General features: G+C 36.7%; 1 protein-coding gene across 1 annotated transcript in view; it reads right to left on the bottom strand.

Moving 5' to 3' along the window:
- Positions 1 to 2007: 2007 nt before the first annotated feature.
- Positions 2008 to 22966, bottom strand: part of MBOAT2 (membrane bound glycerophospholipid O-acyltransferase 2) — a gene marked incomplete at both ends in the record, with an annotated part of 88148 nt that continues 67189 nt past the window's right edge. Inside the window, 8 exons of the mRNA XM_080615440.1 lie at positions 2008 to 2230; positions 2795 to 2946; positions 4761 to 4893; positions 8898 to 8962; positions 9289 to 9392; positions 11744 to 11936; positions 17807 to 17990; positions 18786 to 18840. Coding sequence (XP_080471566.1) covers positions 2008 to 2230; positions 2795 to 2946; positions 4761 to 4893; positions 8898 to 8962; positions 9289 to 9392; positions 11744 to 11936; positions 17807 to 17990; positions 18786 to 18840 — 1109 coding nt within the window. The remainder of the gene's footprint in view (positions 2231 to 2794; positions 2947 to 4760; positions 4894 to 8897; positions 8963 to 9288; positions 9393 to 11743; positions 11937 to 17806; positions 17991 to 18785; positions 18841 to 22966) is intronic.

Genomic DNA, 22966 nt, shown 5'->3' on the forward strand with positions numbered 1-22966 from the left:
AACATAAATTAGTGTGCCCTTACTGATAACCAACAAAAAAAAAACCCAACCCATCACCCCATGTCAAAGAGGCATATGAAAACCACGACCCCATGTAAGGGGAGATCTACTTGGGTAGGGAAAGTAAGGATTTAGGAGTCAGATTATTTTATCTTAGAGATAACACAGCTGTCACTGAAACAACAAACATCCCTACTCATCTGAACAGGCTTATCCACTCTCATATTTAGCTCCCCCCTTCTAATTGTGTAGGTTAATTACAGCTAACCTACACTTATGGAAAAAGTATGTTATCCTCCTGGAGTTTTAGGCTGAAGGCCAGACAAAGAACTAGCACAACAAGGAAATAACTCTGACCTGACTTCAGATCTGGTTCTTGAGAGAGTAAGACAGAAGCACTACAACTCTTTTTGCATGGTAATATCCCCAAATTTGAGGACCATCATTGCATTTCTGGTACTAAGAATATTGACCCCACTAGTGACAGATACTTGATGAAAACTTTAAGGTTCAAAATATTATGACAAAATTTTTCTCCTCCTTCATTTGTAGGTTATTAATCAACAAGCTGAATTATCTGGTAGTATTTTGTGTCAGTTTTAAAGCTAAAAGAAAAAACCCATGTAGATAAACAGTTTGTGTTTACTTAAAAAAATTATATGAAAATACAGAATATAACAAATTAAAATGTAGCCCTTTAACAGTAGTACTCTAGCAGGGACCATCATCACAATAAATGGTCTGGAATAGATATAATCACTGAATTATTCCCTTGACACACTGTCATAATTCAGTAAATCAGCTATTCTGAAGGATTTCTTTCATTATATCACTGACAAATGAGATGTGAACTTTGCATCTAAAATTCTAATTTGAAGAAAAAGCTTTTCCTCAAATTCATATACTTCTTTGGATAAAGGGCCATCAATTATCAAGCATACAGAAACTGGTTATTATAGCAATTTCATGTTTGACCATGTTTGCACTAGGGCTCAAGTTAATTTCACTGCGTCATACAGAAAGCATCAAATAACTGTTGTATGCCTGAAAATTGAAAATAAGTATTAAAGATCATGCTTTGTAAAACAGTTCTATTCTAGAACAAGTATTTCTGGTATTTAAGAGTAAAAACACACTTTCATTGAAATCCTGGTGCTTGCATGTTGGGTTCTGTGTCCTACATTTGCCTTCTGTAGCAGCAAAGCCCACCTGGCAGTGTTTTATTGGGTTTAGGTGCTTCAAACTAAAAGAAGCCTAAATTAGGGCCATCAAGCCCTAGAAAAGGTGAGCCTTCAGGTGTTTTATATTTTGTTAATCAATTCAGAAGGGCTATGTGTAATTATACTCTTTATCAAAGAAACCTAACTATAAATTGGCATCAGTAATGTTTACAGTTCTGTAATGTACTGTAATAGTTTGAGATACTTTAAGAAAACCCTCCAAATACTGAGATGCTTACTGCAATTCCCTTTTAAAGATTCAAAGGCCTTCTAATGACTTTGCATTCCCTATTTTTATCTTCTTTATAGCATATAGTATTATATATTTGAAATATGCTTTTCACATAAAATCAAACTTGAAAATACCCACTTAGAAACAATATTTCAGTAAATAGAGGGTTTAAGGCAAGTCATTCATTTGGAAAAATCCATTTCCATTTGTTAATCCTAGATTGACACAATTTTATTCCACCCCATCAGTGCCTTGGGATACAACGTACATTCAGCAAAGGGCACACATATGACCCCATGGACATACGTTGCAAGTCCTGAGTGCCCATTGAAATAATGGTAATATCTTCATATAAGGCGTGACCCACAGGGACATGGCATGGGAGGGGTTAATTTGTTTTGTTTCCAGTCTTGCTATTGTATGTGATTTTCCTAGGTAGGTAATGCATTCTTTTCTTACTAAACATCTTTGCAAACAAATACAAACCCCTTTAAAAGGTGCTAAAAATGGGTTTCTGAAAACATACAAAATATATTCATCATAGTATTTCCTCAATCACTGTTTCAATGCTTGATATCTGCAGGTTATTTCTTGCTTCTGACTGAAACTATTATTTGTTGTGGAATAACTGTTCTTTTGCAAAAGATTTTCTTCTTCTAGTTTTTTGGACCATATGGGCTGGACGCTTTCATGCCTTTTACTTCCTTTTTGAGTTCTTTTCAGTGGAAATACCAACAACACCAGGATGCTGGCAATATGAAGACAGAAATAGCAGGAGCTAAAACACAAACAAAAATAACAATTCAGTAAAACTTGAACCACTCTCACAGGATGTTTAAGGAATACACTGTCAAAACTTACTTGCATTTTTTGCACGTAAAACAGGAAGACATTAATATTTCCTTTAAGAAAAGTAATAAAGGGGAAATCAGAAATTAAGTCTTCCTTCATAGTACTTGGTGCTGTAGCAGAGATTTAAAGTGAACACAAGTCTGCTTTCAACTTTTTTTTTTTTTTTTTTACAAGTTACTTTTGGGAAGTCATTATCTTGTCTCACTATAAAACCATTCCAATGCACACAATCCCAAAGGTACTCTCTGGTTTTCTTCTTGCCTATTGTTTCCCCTCCCCACTCTCCCCCAGCTCCAGGAAACAGAAGTCCATGATAACAGGAAAAGGAGAGCACTTTCTGGTTTCTCACAACACAAACTATGTTTGACCACTAGAACAGAAATACAGTTTGCTGAGCTAACAGATCAATCATAATTATCACTGAAAAAGCTTCAGAAATCTGATGCCATAGAAAATACAAAGAAAAAGGAAACAGGTAGAATGCGCTTACCTGTAAAAGGTGATAGAGGGTTTTACAGAGAGCAGTACAAATGGCACAACTGTGTAACTTATTGCTACTTGAGTTGCCATCCACGTTACAATATCATAACATAGTTTAACAGCAGGAGAGTCAACAAAATAATGTCTGATATTGTTTCGTATCTGAAAAAGCAGATAATAGTAAATTAGCTTAGGAATAACTTGGAGAGCTATCTTACTGTACAGAGTTTGCTGCACTTCTACAAAATTCACAGAATGAATTTAAATGCTACAGCTTGGTCAATCATCTCTGAACTATCCAAAATGCCCATCAACTTTAACAGGAGCCAGTTCAGATTCCCTGCCTTTTAGGACAGCATGCTGCATTCAGCACAGTAATTTAAATATTTATGAATTTAAGTAGAATTTAAGGTAATCCCCCCTAAACCCAATGCTACTTTGGACTGCTTGTCTGAATGAGGCAGACATTGTATCTCATCAAGCCATTCTGTAAATAGTGCTGGAGTAAAAGAAAGCCAGAGTGCTTCTACTGAAAGCTTGTATATGGTAAGCCTTTTTCACATACTTGTGAATAAGATGTATTTTAGGATGAGTAGGGTATAAATCAGAATATACAAAATATCAGGTCTAGTGACATTTCAGAAGTCTTGATAACAACCAGTATCAAGGAGACTATTATAAAGTTACTCAGTTTTCTATGCTGGGTTTTTTGTTTGTAAAATTCTGTGCAAGCAATGGAATACCAAAAGTATTAAAAAAATCCAAAACCCACACAGGTTTGGGTTCAGTTTTATTTAAATCTATAATTAAAGACACTAGTAGATACTCATCCTTCCTTCCTTCAACTGAACTGTCATCCTTGCTCACACTCTTATTTTCTGACACTTTTATTTGAGCTTCTGTGCTGCTGATACCCTCCAGTCACCTGCATTCTGAAGAGTTGCACACCAAGTATACAGTTTAGCTTCTCCAATCTTCAGTTTCTTTAAAACTCCTTGTTCAGAAGAACATATCCAAGGCTAGCTCCTGCTGATTTCATTCTTTACATTAAAAACCTTTTTTATCCTTCCTGTCCTTACCCAAATTCACTTGTAGAAGTAGTTCTAGGCACATTCCCTTCATCCTGCCATCTCCCCACAGTTTTCTCCTATTGTCAATGTCAATTTCTCCTATTGTGCAATGACACATCAAAATGTGAAGTACCACTTTCCCCTAGCAACAGCAACAAAGAACAGCCTGCTTCATTTCTTATTCTCCTAGTTCTTTCAACAGAAAAGTGGTCTGTTATGCTGCTCTGAGCTGACACGATTTGTTTGTTCCTCTTTCCCATTGAGAAACTGATAAACCTGCCTCTGCTCTTAGCAGCTTTCTCAAGCAGAACTGTGAGAGACTCCTTGGAAGATTTGCTGGTTCCATACGGTTCTGAATAAGGGCTTCAAAAGCTCATTAATATGACTGCACTGCTGGCTGGCCAGTTTTGAATAGTTAACTGCGTGAGAGATTTTTATCTGCTGGTTGAAGGGGAGCATTCTTTACTTACCATCTTTACAAAGTACTGGATGGAAATTAGGGAGGGAATGGACTTTGCAAATGTATAGCATTGGTTCCCAAATTTTAAGTTACTTATCAGTGATTTTTTTTTTTCCATAATCAGAATTTTTTTTCAAAATGATCTTGGATAACATGATTCTTTTCAGCATGGCATAACCATACATGGTCAGTTAATCCAGAGAAAGAGCTTCCACAAAAGGTATGATACAAAAACTTTATAGGCTGTATACAGTCTTGCTTGTTTCCACTGATCAACCCCTTCCCATAATTAATCATTGCCACTGCTCTCACATCTAAGAAAAGCAAACACCACTACCAAACAGAGTGTATATCAACTGTAAAGCGTATTACTGGACTACAGAACATGATCAATTTCCTTTTACAAAACTTACTATTATTTAAGAAGATACTTGGTTGGTACTTACAGCTCGTGCTGCTAGCGTCATTAGTACTCCTGTTAAGAATGTTAAGTAATATCCTGGGTAAACCCCATGCCAAATGGCAGAAAGGATGAAGGTCTGGATTGTTGGGCTGAAGGCGGCACGCTCATAGCACACTCTGGTAAGTCAAAGACAATTCAAGATAATTAACATGAGACAAACCACCAACAGTCTTCCCAGTTATCAATTATACATTTGTACTTTTGGTAGTTTCTTCTCCAACACAACATTTGCAATGTAACTGTAATTTACAATTATATACCAATGTTGCCACTATACTATGACTTACAGAAAATACTTAAAGCTATTCACAGCTCCCAATTTAACCCCTCAGTGCTAACCTATTCTCAGTACCATCACATGCAGTACTTATTTATAATGAAGTGATACACAGGCATCCAAAGACGGGTGACAGTGTTAATAAGGGCTTTTGGGCCATCCAAGAACATGTTGGAAAAGCTGCACTGTAACGCAAAGAGCACCCCACAAATTTTTGTGATGAGTCAGATGTGTATTTTTCATAAAATGAAAGCGTTTTATAGGAGAAGGGGAAAATAACTACCTTCAATTTTGTGTAACAGAGAGACTACAGTGGGTAATGTATCTGTGTAGGGCAATTAGGTGAGCATGACAAAATTATAATTAATGACTCTAAGGATGTGAGAATATCAAATAAGGAGAATGCTGAACTCTGCTGTTAAATACTTGAGACTCTGCTTTATTAGGCAAGGTCTTACAGTAAGAAATTCTAGAAGGAAGAACAGAAAAAGGAATCCAACACAGGTAGTTCCTAGAAGACATTAAATGACACAATGACAAACCATCATGATGTGGAAGAATGATAGGAACCATGGTAAGGTCCTGATATGGATGGCTTCATCAAGATTTCTTTAATGTCTTTAATGATCTGAAAACCAAAAAGCAATAGGAAATATGGAAACAGATACACACTAACATGAAGCAAAAATAAACAGCACAAGCATGCATGAACACAAATCTAAAGCTAACGCACAAAAATGAGTTTTAACTGAAATGGCCATAGACACAAGAATGTAAAAAGGTTTTTATAAGCACACAGCAAGTAACAGAGGAAAAGAATGTATGGCTATTATTCCAAGATGACAAGCTAATAGAAGATGATACATAGGGATGAAGCATTCACTACTAATGTAACTACTTTACTACAACTTCCATATACACAAGAGATTGCCGACCCAAAGGATACAGTTAATGTTAAAGAGAAGAAGGTAAAAAGCCAGGATCTGAATAGGGGAAGATCAAAAGTGTATTTTGCTGATGTAGTATATTCCAGTCAAGTACATCTGGTAAGTTTTATTCTATAAGGCCTTCAGTGCAGGGTACCAGCTCAACCCTCCTCTCCCTGCCAAGGGGCTTCACTAACTAAGATGAGAACATGGGTTAAGCAGGGTGCAGGTGTATACATGTGTAACAGACAAAGCTATCTGCGGACATTTGCCCAAAACAGACCAACTCAGAGAGGAACGTAACATGGGTCAGACTAAACAAGACACTTTTGACACAAAGAACCCCTCAGCCTAGAAAGTACAAAAGCATTAGAAAAATTTGTAACAAGTCAGGGAGACATCTTGGAGCAAAATACTAGTCATCAAAACATCGGTCTGACACTGATAGAAGTTGCCCCACCGACATCATGACCAACATCATGTCTTGATCAATGCCGAGCATCCTCCCTGGTAGATATCAAGTGAACTAGATCCAGCTAGGGGCCTATTACTGCAGTCTGCAATACACAGGGAGCAATGTCTCATCCCTATCAGCTGTGTACATGTGAATTCGTGGTATGCTTGTCTAATAGGCACATGAATCTGAGGTTTACACAGAGCTGGAGAACTTGCATCTCGCACAGGCAGAGCACAGAAGCAGGGGCCCACAATCCCAGAAGGAGGGATGGTTTTGTATCTCATACGTCCTTGGAATTGGAGGTGCAGTTTGCATATAACTGTGTGTGTACAAGTGCGCTTTTTAAACTCCTTGGGATTAGTTACAGAGGAGTGTTAAGAAATGTTTATTGAACCAGAACATTGAACACATACATTGTTATGTGTTCTAGTACTGATATTAATTCTGAATGTATATTTCACTGACTGGTGGTTGTCTCATTAAAAACATTGATAAATGGCTTCAACCTTTTTTTAACTACTTAATGCAAATTGTTCCTTGCAAAGCATTCAGGAGTTTAACTAGCGAAAGTCAGATAAAATATACTCTAGGCTTCAATTTCAAAGAGTAAAAAGTAAGCCTAAACAACTCCATGAATTAGTCAATAACAAGTAGTATTGAAATGCTTCACTTGACATTCCTAAAAGCAAACCAAGGAAACAATCGTCATCACAACAGGCTGAGAAAATTTATTCAAATACAGGTGGTTCAGGTGAACTTATCCATAATTTGCTCCAGAAGTGGAAAGAGCATCAACTGTTCAGGAAGGTACTGCCTCTGGTCTGGTTCTATACTGTCATTACTATCTTGGGTGGTAGACTGAGTAGTGTATGTTCCCAGTTCATCTTCCTTTCCTTTTTTGGGGTGGAAGGTAGTTTGGACAAAACTGACATTGTTTTCTTAGCAGACAGAGCACTAGAATCCAAAGTATAGACCATATAACAAGAAAAGTAGAAGATATAAATGAGTACCCATTCCTGAAGAATGTAGCCAAATATGAATCAACAGTATGAAACACTAAGTATCAGCTGAGCATGAATCAACAGTATGCTGCTGCTGCAAAAAAGATGTAATACTGTGATGTGTTAGAGTGTTATCTAAGACAATATAGGTTAGACAATCCACTTAGGTCATCCAGCTCTGCCAGTAACAAGCCAGGGAAAGACCTCAGAAGTTGTAGCAGAAGTATTACATCCACTATAAGAAGACAGGAAGTTTGGACAGATGCCAGAAGAGAGCAACAAGAACCACAAAGGTTTTGCAAACATGACCAAAGACAAATGGAATTAGGCATTTTCTTTAGAAAAAAAGAATGAACTCCTTCAGCACTAAAAGGAGTTTCATTTAGACTCATTTCACTTAAGTGATTGAAAAGTTTTTTGAAACACAACCTTTTCCTATTGTTTTAATACTGATAAACTTCTGTTCTCTGACTAAATTAAAATGCATTTTAAAATAGCTAAATAGCTTATTTGCTTTATTAAATGATCCATTTCAATACCTGAAAGCATGCAACTCTTCCTTGCTGGCTGCCCCAGCAACAGATTCTATTGCCTATTGAGCCAAATAGAATAATCACATAAAATTCAGCTTCTGTTTTTAATTGGGTCAGAAAAATATTTAGGAAAGAAATTACAGAAGAAAAAGGAACACCGGATACACTAGACTGTTTCTTCCACCAGATTTGTCTTGCCAGTCATCCTAGAGAAGAGACAAAGGCCTCTGAGTGATCTTAAGACATGGGTTTTAGTTAAACTTGTGCCTATTGATAAAAGATCAACTGAACGGAGACTTGGAGAAGGGAAACCACACCTGTGTGCTACTCAAGAACACTTTTTTGCTTTTTATTTACCACAAAGTAGTAGTAAAAGCAGAATGATGTAGGTCACTGGGTACTCACTATACCTGTTTCCCAGGTAAAGAAAAAGGTGCCTCTGAGGGATATTAATTTGCAGGTTTTGTTGACAGCACATTGTAGGGTTTGATATTTGCCATGCACTCACTGTGGAAGGAGCACAGAAAGTTGTCTCACAGAAAGTATGGAAGTTCCTATAACACTGTGTGGCTAAAACTTTGCAGAGCTTCCAGAGGCTAAAGATGTACATCTTGCCTGCTGCTTGCAGCGACATGCACTGCTTTCAATGCTAAGAGAGAGCAAAACAAGAGATGCCTCCACAGATTAGTAGTTTTAGATTCCCTATGACCAGTGAAGAACAGTTTCTATCACAACCTGATGGGAACTTACTCTAAAAGACAAGCCCTAAATTCAGAAGCTTTAATTCAAGTATTACAAGAAGAATGTCCTGTGCAGTTGCTAAACAACCAACGTTTTGTAAAATTTAGCTTTAAATGTTAAATTATCTTCAAAGAAATATTTATCTAAGAAACTGCAGTGAAGAAAAGCTTTCTTTTAACACATACCTTTTAAGCCAAAGAGCTGTTTGGATATTCCAGTTATCAAGAAACATCTTGAAACTTGTGGAAAACTGTAAAATAAAAAACTATTTCTGTGATTGTAAAGTTACAAAAATTCTGATGTATAAATTATAAAAAAATCTCCCAACTCTCATGAGTTGAATAAAGTACTCACTCAACTACTTATAACCACAAAATATTTTGGAAGTCGACTGACAAGCAGAATATATTCAAAACAGACTCTATTTTTGATCCTTTCCTAAGGGTATGAACACGTCTTTTCTGACTTAGAACATACTCACTATCCTGAGGAACAAAATGCATAGGAAAAGTTACTGAAATTACAAGCAACTACCTACATGGGCACGAATTTCATGTGAAAGAGCCAGAAACAAACCTCTATTTGCTGGATTCTCAGATTTGATATTAGATCCCAGCGTGTCACTCCATTTTTATCATAGCCTCTAAAACCAAACCCTGCTGCATTATTAATTGCATCTGCTGCAATGAAACAAAAAGAAACATATTAATTATAAACTGCCTGTGTTACAAATCATGCATCCTACATGTAATTTTTTCAAAATACGTATCACATTTTAAAGGCTACTTGTTTCTTTAAAATACTGAGATCACTGTATCAGAAAATAATCCAAGGAACATATTGGTTTTCAATTAAAAAACTAAAGAATGGAAGGCAGCTCTATGCACTTCATAGTGCAGATGTCTCTTCTCTCTCATACCACATACTTAGACTTACTTGATCAACTATACAGAAAAACAAGCTCAATGACATGCATCAAGACTATGAAACACTGGCTGGTTATAATGATTTGAGACAGCAGATCTAACACTCAGATGGGTGTCCTTGGTCATCACTACACAGCCACATTCTGTTAGCTCAGAAATGATCAAAAGCACTGCAATTCGATTGTCACGCCTTTTAAATTACAACCAGCAAGGAAAGAGAAATCACTCAGTTTGTATTACCATATGAAAAGAACTTACTTTATACAATAGTGACTTGTAAGAAATTCGGGGGGTTATTTTCCATTTTCCTTTCTTTTCAACAACTTTCCCAAGGTATTAATCCAGTGTATTTGGAAAGTAAAAGAAACAATTGACTCAAACAAGACAGTTCCTTTCCTGAAGTTCCGCTTCTCCAGTTACCTACTAGTCTGGAGGAGGGCTTTGTGACATTTGATTTATTAGAGGGTAATTTATAATATTGTTATTTCCTCATCAAAAACAATTTCAAAACCCACCTTTGAAAGCAACAAAACTTGCTGCTATTCATCTGATATCACTGATGTTGACTCAAATAGTAGAAAATGGTTTTATGCTCAATTAGAAACAGCTGAAGACATGACCACAATCTCTTGCTAGCTAGAGCAAAAACTACAACTAGAGTAAGTAGTCATTTCATTAACCAGCATTTTAGTAAGTATTCATTTTAAGTAATTAGTTTCATTAACAGATTTTTTTCTTCAGTGTAAAGAACAGCAATGTACAACTCCAAAGCATGACATCCAGCAGAACTGTTATGGCCCCTCACATTCTACTCATACCATCAGAAGTTTAGATGAGGTGAAGCAAAAGGAAGAAGGAAAAAAAAAAAAAAAAGCGCTATTTAGCAAACTACAGGGTTGATATAGTTTATTTTCTTTAGTATTTTACCAAACAAATGCTAGCCCTGCACTGCTAGTAAGTGCATAAGGAGAAATTCATCTGAAGTGTTACAGAGAAAAAAAATCAAAGATTATTCATTTTTCAGATGACTCCTACTCTTTACAGATGATGCTACTGGTGCATAAGAGCCCAATATGCAAAATTATTTCACTCCACAACAAGCCCCAGCACTACTATATCCAGACAAGCTGAAAGCACTTCATTCATTGACCAGGAATGAAACCAGCAGCTGTAAATGAGTCATGCTGCACTGCTACACTAAAGCTTCCTTTATTGTATTGTTTCCCACAGATTCTCTCTCAAAAGAGTTATGAAACAAATATGTAAAACTGGAGAGGAGGAGGAAGCTGATGAAATCTGGTTTATGAGCCACTTTCAAGACGTCAGTTTACAAAAATACAGCATTTTGCTGTTGTATGTGTGTTGAGGTTTTATTTTTCAAGTAATATGACCTGAAAATCAAAACATTCTTTAAACTGTATCATCTATTCAGAGTCTTAAATCAGTGACTATGGGTGTCATCCTGTCGGTCATTAGAACTTCTAATGAACAAAGACTAAAACCGAAATATCAACCATCAAATTCTGAAAACACTACCAGAAATGCCATCTACTATTAACAACGCCATAATACATCTGAATTCCAATATATTCATTTTTCCTTCATGCTTGAATAACATCAAGCAAATTACTGATAACCACAGAAAGAGGCTCAGAATAACCTTTCAGATATGCCAAAATGAAGGTATAAAAACTCAAACCAAAATGAACCAAACCAGGGCTTGTACCTCAGAACGGATTCACAATCTTTTTAAAAATCAAACAAAAAAAAATCATTGCTCATTATAAAATTATTATTCTAAAAAAAAAAACAACAAAAAAAACCACACCAAAAAACAACCCTTATGTTTCACTCAGCTTTGTTCAGGAGACCATGATCCCATTTGCAACACTGTCACAACACTGTGCTTAGACTTATGGCAAGTTTTGTTTCTCACAGAGACACCATTCAATATACTTTGACAATACTTCATAATATTTATAGGTACTCATGTTCTCCTAAGGCCTCAAGAGGGCACTGTCACTTTTTTAATACATGCTTATTGTGCAGCATCTCAAATGAAACTCAATACATACGCTTTATTTTTTTAATATATACACACTTACCTAAAGTCCATGCAAAATAATACTTGGGTCTGGCAGCCATAAGAGACACGTACAGGTAGAAAAACCTTACAGGCCATGAAGCTGTAGCTCTGAAGTTGTCATCAATGTTGTATTCCACAGGCAAAGTTTCTGTAATTGTCATGTGGAAGAGTAAGGACAGTCCACAGATTAAGAGCTTCTGTGCCACAGCTATCTGAAATGTTTAAGATGGGAGACTTTGTAAGCTTCCTTTTCGTTAATGTTCCAGAAACAAAGGCAGATTATAATCCTCCTTCATTAAACATATGTACATACATGTCAGTTTTTCAGCAATGTACACTACCAACTTTAAAATAGTTGATAATATTTTATAGAGTCTCAAGGAGTAGTTATCTGGAGTCGGGAGCACTACTTCTGGTAAACAACACAGCAAATCCAACCTCACTGCAGTGAGCCTCTATAAACCCTGTCAATACTGGGAACACTCTTTGCAACTCCAATTTTTTTCTTTCTTCATTGTCAAATTACTGAAGCAGGTAAGTTTTTAAGACATCACAACACGAAGTATATAATCTAGGACAAGAGAAGTACAATTATTGCAGAGATTCCCAAAACAATGGCAAAGCTTCAGTTCATTTTTGGTAGTCTTTGGCATAATGCATGTGTTCAGTTCCTGCCCAACCCAATGTATCAATCATCTCTATTAGATTATTACAATATATGAATTCTAAACCAACTGAAACACTGAAAGAGTTTATGAATTTTCAGCTAAAACACCTCAGTTCTATACAGACCTGTTTTCCCAACTAGAGTGTTCAAGCTATAAGGAGTCAAATAATATGCTCACAGACATGTAAAAATACATTGTTTAGGCAGGACCCAGACTCAGATTTTCTCAAAATACTATTTTATTATAACCACCACACTAAAGAATATAGTCTTTAGGAAAACATTTGTAAGGTTCTATTATAAAAACACAGAGAGCAATAAGGCACGGCATTGACTGCTTTCAATTACTAGTCTGATCCACATCCCAAAGGCAGACACCATGTTCCGTGCAAGCCCCTAAAGTAACACACTAACCGAGCAGCTAGAAAAGAGAAGCTTGAGAGCTAGTTCATTTAAATGTAATTTTCAAGTTTTGACTGTAAGTGGTATCAGTATTTAAACATTACAGTTTTCATTTACATTTCAATTTTATAGACACTGAACTTGTCAAGAAAACAATCAATCCAGCTATTTGTCTTTGAAGCATCAGAACAAAAAGATAACAAGAACCCTTTTTCTGTCCCTCCTGCTTCCAGTATACTTGCCCAAATTTAAAAGATAACATCCTGCTTCAATTAGAGTGCAGCTTCGCATGTCTAATTTCACAATAAAGAGTGACTCTGTTTCATGATACAGAATGGAGCATTAAGTGCCCAACTGAAAACACAGATTTCTGTAAGACCCAGTTACGAGATGTAAGCGGTGGTGCAACCTGATAAAAAAATTAGACTTGGAAAAGCTGTAAAACAGTGAGGGATGCAACTGTGGATATTGCATAGATCTCACATGGCTCATTCTCAGAAGGTATTTCAGAGAGGATCAGAAAACCCAGCTAATTAAACAAACCAGCTGGTTAATTCAAGGGGCAACTACTTACTAACAGCTAAAACTAGTGTTTAATTATTTCTTTTCTACTTGCTTTCTAATAAACTTGATTTCACTATTTTACTCTATTACAAGAGCTCAAAGTAAAGGGCATTGACTTTCTGCCCTGGTTTTGGCTGGGACAGAGTTAATTTTCTTCCTAGTAGCTGGTACAGGGCTGTGTTTTGGATTTAGTCTGAGAACTAATGCTGATAACATGGATGGTTTAGTTGTTGTTAATCTTTAACTTTGGCATGCAATATCTGATACATACAAAAGTTAGATATTTGTAAATACCAAAAGGCATCACCCCAAAGCTCTGATGACAGTAGCAAGAATTTAACTTCAAAGTCCAAGCCATAATTAAAAGTCGTGTTCAATTTAGCATGAGAAACCGTATTTATAGGCTGCTAACATTAATACACAACTTAAAACATAACCATATAAAATAGATATTTTCCATCTGAAGATCTCTACAAAGTCTCAGAATAAGTTTTGTTCAAATTATAAGTAAAGTTTTCTCTATTTAAAGGCCCGCTTTTGCCACTGCCACTATTCACCAGTTTTTCTGTTGGTAAATACAAATCATCGATCCGCATATCCAACCCAAAATATGCTTAGTAGCTGTTAGAAGATTTTAATTAAATTGTGGAGGTGAAAGCCCTTCTTTTACAGGGAAGCATCAGTTTCAACAAAACCCATATTCAGAAAAACAAAACTCAAGCAGGGTTCTGCCATAAACTGTACGTTTAACAAAATTATCTCGGCAGTTTTTCGTTTGTACTTGTAAGAAAAAATACTGAGAAACCATTTTTTTTTAGTTCATTTGTTTAGTATTTAAATGCTGTATTTCTGCAATTTAGCAGCAACATTTAATCAAGCACTACTTTAATCATAATTATAAATCTCAGCCCCTCAGTCAAGCTGATACCACTTACAGGGATCAGCATCAGGTATATTAGTGTCCTTAGCAAACAGTGATGGAGATCTGCCTCTACAAAGACTGTGAGATGCAGTCCCTGTCTCCTCACTTTCAGTGCAAGTTTTTTTGCCTTTTCCTTCTACTGAGTCAGATTAGAGAAACAAGTCAAGTGGAAACCCAGAGTTTGGGCTTGGGTTTTAGCTTTTGTTTCATTTCAGGTTGTTGGGGTTTTTTTTGGTGGGGGGTGTTGTGCTGTTTAGTTTTGTTGTTGTGGGGGTTTTGCTTTTTGTTTTCTTTTGGTTTGTTTTTTAAATGACAACTTCGTTTAAGGCTGGATCAAATTATCTGAATCAGACCACAGCGCATTGCAAAGCATGTTAGTACTGCTAGGATAAGCAAAGGTCCTTACCTTGCATGGACCCTACCCCTTGCATATTCAGCAAGAGTTTATACTTTGGTTGGCCTAAATAGATCATTAAACTATAGCCTTAGGTTTGTTTATAGCACTCAAGTTTTTAACACATTTACATACAAATAAGAGCCCCCACCTGACAAAATAGTCTATAGTTCAATCACCAATATAAATGCATTAGGTAAAACGTTAATTCACTTCCTATTGCTTAATTAACTAGGGAAGTGATCTAAACTTCTCTGGAATCACTGGATCACACAAGAGGGTTGGTCAGTTTTTACAAGGATGAAATAACTAATTTAAAAGTTTAAACTTTAAATTTCTTTTAAATTTTCAAATATGAAAATAAGCGTTCCATTAAGGCCTCAAATGAAGTAGAACATACAGCTTATTTTACAACAAGAAAAGTAGAAAGGCCTCGCTTGTTTGGTTTTGATGAACAAAAACTGGGCATAATCTATATTAAAAATACCAAATTATGATCACAGCTGAGAAAGAAACAGTGACAGGACAAAACCAAATTAGATGGAAATATAATTAGGTTGAAGGCTGGATATCTAGTCAGAGAAAGGAGTTCAGGAACAGCTTTCTAATTGAAGCAATAAATGTGAGAGTCATTGAGCTCAGAAATTTTGTAAATATAATACTGTATAAACATCTATAATCAATTCAAATTATACAAAAAAGTAGAAAAGGATCTTAAACCTTTTATTTGAATGAACTTGTTCTTGACTGATAAAGAATCAATAAGGAGCTCAATATAATATTGAACTCCATTAAAGCATATTATTCTGGGAAGGTTAGCACTTCAGGTAAAAATTATAGGTAACTAAGCAAGAGCTTTATAACCTGTAGGAAGAGCCTGCATAATAAGCAAGAAAGCAGATATCTGCTGACAAGAATCTTGTATTTTAAGGGTAGCCACAATAAAAAGAAACTTACAAAGACAGATATTAATTTCTGAGAGTTGACACCACTTTGAGCACCAACAATTGATAGCTTGCAAAAAGGCACAATAGGAGGGATGTAAGAAATAAGTTTTAATACGCTGACTTGATTCATTTAACATGCAATGAACACAGCAATAATACTAAACCAAGTTAACATCATGCAGTCAACACACAGTATAGAGGAGGAGGCTGCCATGAACTACTTTGGTTATGTAATTATATTTAACAAGAAATGAAACTTACTGAAAGTCAGCAGAAGGGCTTATTTCTTTCCATTTACTACTTTAACATTTGCTGATCCCCATTACATTCCTTTTTTTTTTTTGAGTTCCTAACAATTTATTCTTCTTAAAATAACATGAGGATCAAGAAACAAATTTAAAGCATTAATATGAAGTTAATGGTATTTAAATATTCTTCTAGAACAAGACAATTAGTATTATAATTGATGCAGCAAATGCAGTAAAATTATAATACCCATATTTCTCCAAAAGCACACAATACTCACTGGTGTTATAAAACGCAGACAGATTTCTCTAAAACCAGTGGGGAGATGAAATAACAGCACAGACAGCTTCTCTTTACATTGAAGCTAATGCAGCATAAATTGCAAAAAGTTTCAAGCATCTCAAGAGCAATTTATTTTAAGGAAAACCACTTACCTGAAAGAGCAATCCATCATAGGTTTACATTAATTTCTATTGACTTTGTTCAGACTACTAGCAAGATTATGTGGTAAAAAGCTAGGTCGTCCTATCAGGCAACCAGTAGATGCATGTCCAGGAGTACAGATACTGCCAGATTAGTTCCATTTATTTGCAGTAATTTTGCTACATATTTTTCTGCAGAAACAGCATTTTATGTACATAAGATGTGATGCCTCAACTGAACCAAACAATGGTTAAAAACAAAAAGATGTGTCTGCAACTTTGCCAAGACAACACATTAATGCAGACTGTAGACTATGAGGCACCAACCTACGCAAGGAATTCTCCTGTGCCTTTTGCCCTTCCTGCCTACTTGCTCCACAGCATTGCTATGAGCTTAGGTGCTCCGTCATCGTGTGGAGCAGTTTAAAGGGTTATCATCCTCCAGCCACCAGTTTACATCCATTTGGTCCAAGTTACTACAACTACAAAAGACTGGTGGATTGTAATGTGCAAAGAGTCCTCATCTGCATTCAAAGAAGATGACATGATCGACTGGGAGGAACTCAGTGTCACCTCAGCTGTGGGGATGGTAACCTTTAGGTGGTCGGAGTGCCAGTTGGTCATCCGTAAGATAAACAGAGAGCAGGAAATTGGTGCTGGAATAATGAAAGCCATTCATCTATCTGAAGATTTCCATGATAATTCTGCTTTTTAAGTGAGGTAATGATTATCTTAGGCAGACACAAATTTAGAAGTTTGATATACTCCTATTTAAGAGAACAGGAAAAGAGTGAAAAGGTAGCATTTGGTACCCTAAAATTTAAGAAGTAACAAGCTAACAGGCCATACCATCTCTTCTGTAAGGTATGATCAACTGGACTTTTGTATGTATTTGGCCTCTTTTGCAATAACAGAACAAAGAGAAAAAAGAAATATTGTATGGATTACTAGCCACGGTGTTCTGGCTATTCCATCTTTTACTACACCTTCAGATCAAAATCCATCTTTAACACTTCTCTACATGAATGAAAGCAAGAAAAATGAAACTCTTCTATGACTGCTTTTCACTTTGTTACATAGAGTGTTTGATATTTGCGGCAAGAAGACATTAAAAAGAAATAGAATTTGTGAATGTTCATGGAAATTTACTGGAACTTTTAAGGCTCAGCTTTCCAATGACAAAATGTGCATTTCATCCTTACCAGGACTTTTTGTTATGGACAGTATCTGCTTTGAAAGAAACATGCATGAACTGTTTTAATTTAAAGACAGCTTTTTACCATATAAGCTTGTTAGGAAGCTTCAGTTTAATCTGCTTTGATCCACAAGATCCAGACTGGAAACCATGGAGAAAACCTGCCTTAGAAAAGAATAAGAGTTTATGAGCAGGGAGCTATACTGTTGATGAATGAACTCCAGATACAGCTGAGAAGTTATGCCTGTAAATGAACAGTGCAAACCAAGCTTTCCATGCAATGATTACGTAAGCATCAGCACTGCAAGAGTCATACATCTTACATTTGGGGAAGGATCCGTTTGTTCATATTTGGTATCTTCCTTCCCATTTGCTTCAGACTGTTGCAGTTGGTATGATCTGCCTTCAATGAAAGTAATATAGTCTTTGTAAGAGCATAACGGGCCTGCCAGGATACCCATGAAATTACAGTTGTAACTTAAATACTCCAGTAGACTTGGCATGCGTCTGTAATTCAAAGACAAGCAACTTGTGAGATGGAATGTGTAGTTCTACAGAATTTCCACAGCAGGAAAAGTCATACTCCATGTTATTGCTTACTCTAACTGCAGTAAAACCCACATGTAGAAAAGCAGTTTGTGTGTCTCTTGTAATCACAGCTTAAAACAATCTGTACTGAGCATTTTCAGACAGATCTCCTGAACTCTGGTGACTCTCTCCTCGCACAGCAGAGATATCTGAAGCTGAGCCTGGGGAAGGAGTAGGAAGGGTGTTTCCCTGCGTGTTTGTTCAACTCTAGGCTTTCTTTTTTTCCCTTCAATAACTGAATTGGTAAACAAAGGTTTGTGTTAACTGGCAATAATTTCAATTAAGGAAAATGCCTCAAGTCAAGCCTGTTTTGCCCAGGACAATATGCTACTTTTAAGTCTCCTGATTAAAGAAAGTGGAAAAAGTAAGTTAAATGCTAAATATCAGAATTAAACAAGCATGCTCCTTCACCAGCTACTTTAAATGTGTACTGAATGTTAACTTGTCTCCTGCCCTGATATGGCATTAACTTGCACAGACTGCATAGAATTTAGAATGTTTTTCTTTAATAAGAATAAAAACTTCTAGTGATATTTTCCAGAAGAGATGTATGAATTAAGCTTCAAACGTAAAAAGCATAGATCCATTTTACATGAGTAAACTCTTTATCTTGAATGTAAACTGTAGCAATTACACAGAGCATTAAGGCAGCACACAAAACACCAGCTTCTTTCCACCCCAAAACTAGACTCACAGAAATGCCTGAAAGCCTACCTTACAGCCAAGCACCTCTGAGATGGAGTCAAGTCTTCATTTTTCCGAAACATTCCTAGGGAAAAGGACAGGGAAAAGGAAAAATAAAGAAAAGCTAAACCCCACACATGAATTAGCAGTTTCTTTACTCACTAGAGCAAGCCGCATGCTGCAATGTAATTTCTTAAGTCCTCAAGCAATTTCAGAGGTACTACATCATGTAAAATTTTTGCTGGAATTGGATCAAACAATTCTTACTGTTGACAACATTACAAACTCTTGTATCCTCAGTTATACCCAACAGCAACAACACCTGAAATTACATGGATTTCAGGAAAGCATTAAGAAGGCTTGTAGTAAGTGTTGACAAGTAATTCCTCTACATTGGTTAACATTTCAAAGTCTGCAAGTTTTAAACCCCCTTACTCCCAGTCCTGGAAAATTGGACAAGCCCCAAACCTCTTTCAACATTGCAGTTACCCAGGGACATCTCACTGATGACTGACTCGATGTATAGTACGAACACAGTTCAAGACAGACTTAAACAATTCAAAAGTTAAGCAGACCTCAAGACCACCTTCATGCTGCAGCTAAAGACTCCAAACAAGGTCCAGTGCGAACATTAAAAGGTGCTCAAGTCTTTCACCAGCACCAAGGAGAAGCCCTCACCCCTGCAAGCAGAAGCCGGCAGGGCAAGTCTAAATTCAGCAGCAAGACTGAATTTACCTTCTTGCCATAGGGACCACTTTCTGAAATGCTGGTGGTTACCCCGAAAGATGGGCTTCAACATCTGTACTCCCATAAAAAAGTGAAAAAATATGACTTCAGCACTTAAAATTATTCTTATCCACTAACTCAGGGGTAGAGACGAAGCAGAGCTCTTGCCTTCAAACAAGTCCTGGCTTATGCTGCCAGCACTGCTTGCCAAAATGACTGACTGCTTCAGCTCCTTCTGTAGCCCCTCCACTGGTTCAGACATTAGCACACACGTCCATTCCCTGCCATTCACATTTGCAAGTTTCCTTTGCCATCACAAGCAATAAGAAATTTATTTTTTATGATCACAGTTTCCCAAAGGAAGGTTATGGAATCCCATGTGAATTATCTTCCTTCCTAGCAGTGCCTAAACTCAACAAACAATTTCTAACCAAGTTTGATGAAAGACCAGAGGTAATATAGATACGAAATCTCAATGTGCTTTATGAAAATAGGTGATTCTACAGAAGATCCTTCTCTAGTCACAGAAAACTTGCCTTCAGCCCCACCCCTTGATGCCAGTAAATCCAGAGGGGAGCGCTTACATTTGAGAGAATAGGACAATTTTAGGTCATTAGGAGAATTTTAACTGGAGCCAATTTTTTTTTATTTTTTAAATATCAAAACCAGTCAAGCTTAAGATAAAAACAGATGCGCGGGGCGGGGGGGGGGGGAGAGGGTAGAGGGGAAGCCAAATCTCATTTATTTCTATGACTTGTGGAAATACTCGTTAACTAGAAAAAGATTATAACACTGTTGTCTTCATATGACTCCACAAACCATGACCTATACACACTTACAACTTTAAAACTGCACTTCTAATCTTAAAGGTAGCTGAGAATACGGACGGGTTAGCGACTTGCAATCTCCTCTCCTGTAATATGACCTGGAAAAATACCTTCCTCAGTCCTGATCCTTCAGAGTTCAAAGTGACCCCTATTCATCTGCATTCAAGGCAAGAAATTAAAGGACAAAGCATCATGCCAGACTTCATGCAGGCAGCTTCTCTTCCTCATCATTACATTTCACATCATCTCCTTGTAGGAGAAGCATTTTGAAAGGCCCTTTCCACCTTCAAGGTCATAAGATTACAGTTCTCAGTAGTGAATCTATACTCCTATAGATTAGTGTAGATCACATGACATGACTACCGTAGGGAAGTAGCCTGTACTCATCAGCCTTCAGTCTCTCACAGCATATACAATGCAAATTGGCTCGAGCAGGAGCATCTTTCACTGTTACACTCCACATGAGTATTCACACTCTTTAGTCAGAAAGTGGATGCAGTCACCAAGCGTGTTAAAGTGAACTTGCATAAAGCCAGATTAACCACCATATAAAAGGTATTTAGACAAATAGAAGAGAGGTGAGGAAGAAAGAAGTGGCATATTTGAACTGGGTTCCAGTTATATACATATGTAATAAGTCACTAAGGCCTAAATAACCTGGTGAGCAATACAATTATTGTCTCAAACATACCACAAACAAGTAAGCCTCCATTAATTTTTCATTTCCTTATCTCACTAAGATCTCCCTCCAGCCAGCAATTTCTTTGAGGTCACTTCAGTGACTTGCCCTGAATTAGTTTGTTGCAGGCTTCTTTCATTTAAATGTCTTCTCAGTGGCTTGAAGGCCCATTTATCACCTCTGCACAGCATGCAAGAACAAGGAAACGATTGATCTCTGCCTCTGTCATACTCTTGAAAGCTTCCAGGAAGCTACTGTTAAGATTTTTTAACACATAGAAAATACATATGGAAAACATGCTCTTACACTGATGCTTATCTAATGAGAGATGAATTAATATACATCCATTCAATATTTCCCAGGCAGTGTATCTGCCCATAGGAACAGAGGCCTCATTAATCATAGGTCTTCCTTACCTACTTCACATTGGAGATGAAAAAACCCCACTTTAAGAGTACACCACTGCTAGGGAACTCATGAAGTTTTGTAACCTTTTTCTGGGGTTATGACAATTGTTTTCTTCTGTCCTAAAATAGGACTACTACAAGAGCTGCAGCTTTTAGTTGCTATCAGCTCACAGTGGAGATTACAGAAAATGGGTTTTATCGAACATCTGTTAGAGAAGTGAAGTCATTTGGTCACTCAGGAACCATAACTTGATTTTCTCATCTGTAAAGTAGGAACTCCTATGCTCTTTCCTTGGTAAAAGAACTTCGTAAATCATCATAGCAAAATTTATCCCCAGCGGTCTAGATCATGAGGAAATTGCATCTTTTCATTCCTCCTCAAGAGATCATATCCCAAAGGTACACACCAGTATCCTGCTATATAGACTTTATTAAGGCATATTATGACTACTATCATGCTCTCACTACAATAATACAATGTTTACAATCATATTACAGCACCACTCCAGCTTTGCTGTAACTCTGCTTGAATATATCCACCTTTGTATTTGCATGCAATCTGGCTAATCAGTTACTTATTAATATTGCTTAGATATAAGCCTGTACTACAATAATAATCTTAAACATGGAGATCATATCAGAGGCTCTTTTGTAATTACAGTCAATTTTGAGGTTGTGAAATGGATCACCAGCTGAGCCCAAATGCATGCCGTTATTAAAATAGTTTAAGACTTGAAGACAGGCAGACAATAACAGTTTTAACTGTTACTAGTACATCGGCAGCAACAGAAGCAAACAGACAGAGATGCCAGTTGAGTAAAAACGCAAAGAAGCTACAAAAAGCATGAAAAATAAGAAGTCTTGATATCCAGAGAGCCATGCAAGCAAACATAGGTCCAGAACAACACTTGAAGAGCTCAGAGGGGAGCAATACAATACAATTCTTTTAAACACTCATGTACGTGGCACTGTAATCAAAGTTATTTGGTAACAGATATTGAAACAATAATGACTATGCTGTCACTAACACAAGATGGAGCACCTAAGAAAAAGAAAATAGATCAAGAGACAAGTGGAGAGAGCATTAGAAGAAACTCCTGGAGATAAGAAATCATCAAGTTACCAAAAATACAAATCCACACATCATGGCAGTTTCAGTGACATAATTAACAGACAAATTAGAGAAAAACATTCTTGCTTAAACAGATGCAACTGTCTTGCTATAATACCAGCATTTATGAAGTGGAACTGGGTCATGGCCACCTATCAAAAATCCATGCGAGTATCTAGTTCTACGTAAAGAAGTGCACGTCTCTGTCTCGAGAGTTGTTCAGTTTCTCTCTTGCTCATACCTTCCCAAATACACTTTTTAAAAGATATAATAATAATAATAAAGGCTATTTGAAATCAGAAAAGTGCATTAATAGTTTATGAGACATTTCCATAAAGATAACAATAGTCTTAACTGACCACCTCTCACTACAACAAAGAATCCCCACTTAATCACAGAAGTTGGCCAAAACACAGTATGTTCCTTTTTACCACAGGGTCATGTTGTGACAGTCAGCAATT

Source organism: Psittacula echo, assembly GCF_963264785.1.
Source record: "Psittacula echo genome assembly, chromosome: 4".
NCBI lineage: Eukaryota > Metazoa > Chordata > Aves > Psittaciformes > Psittacidae > Psittacula > Psittacula echo.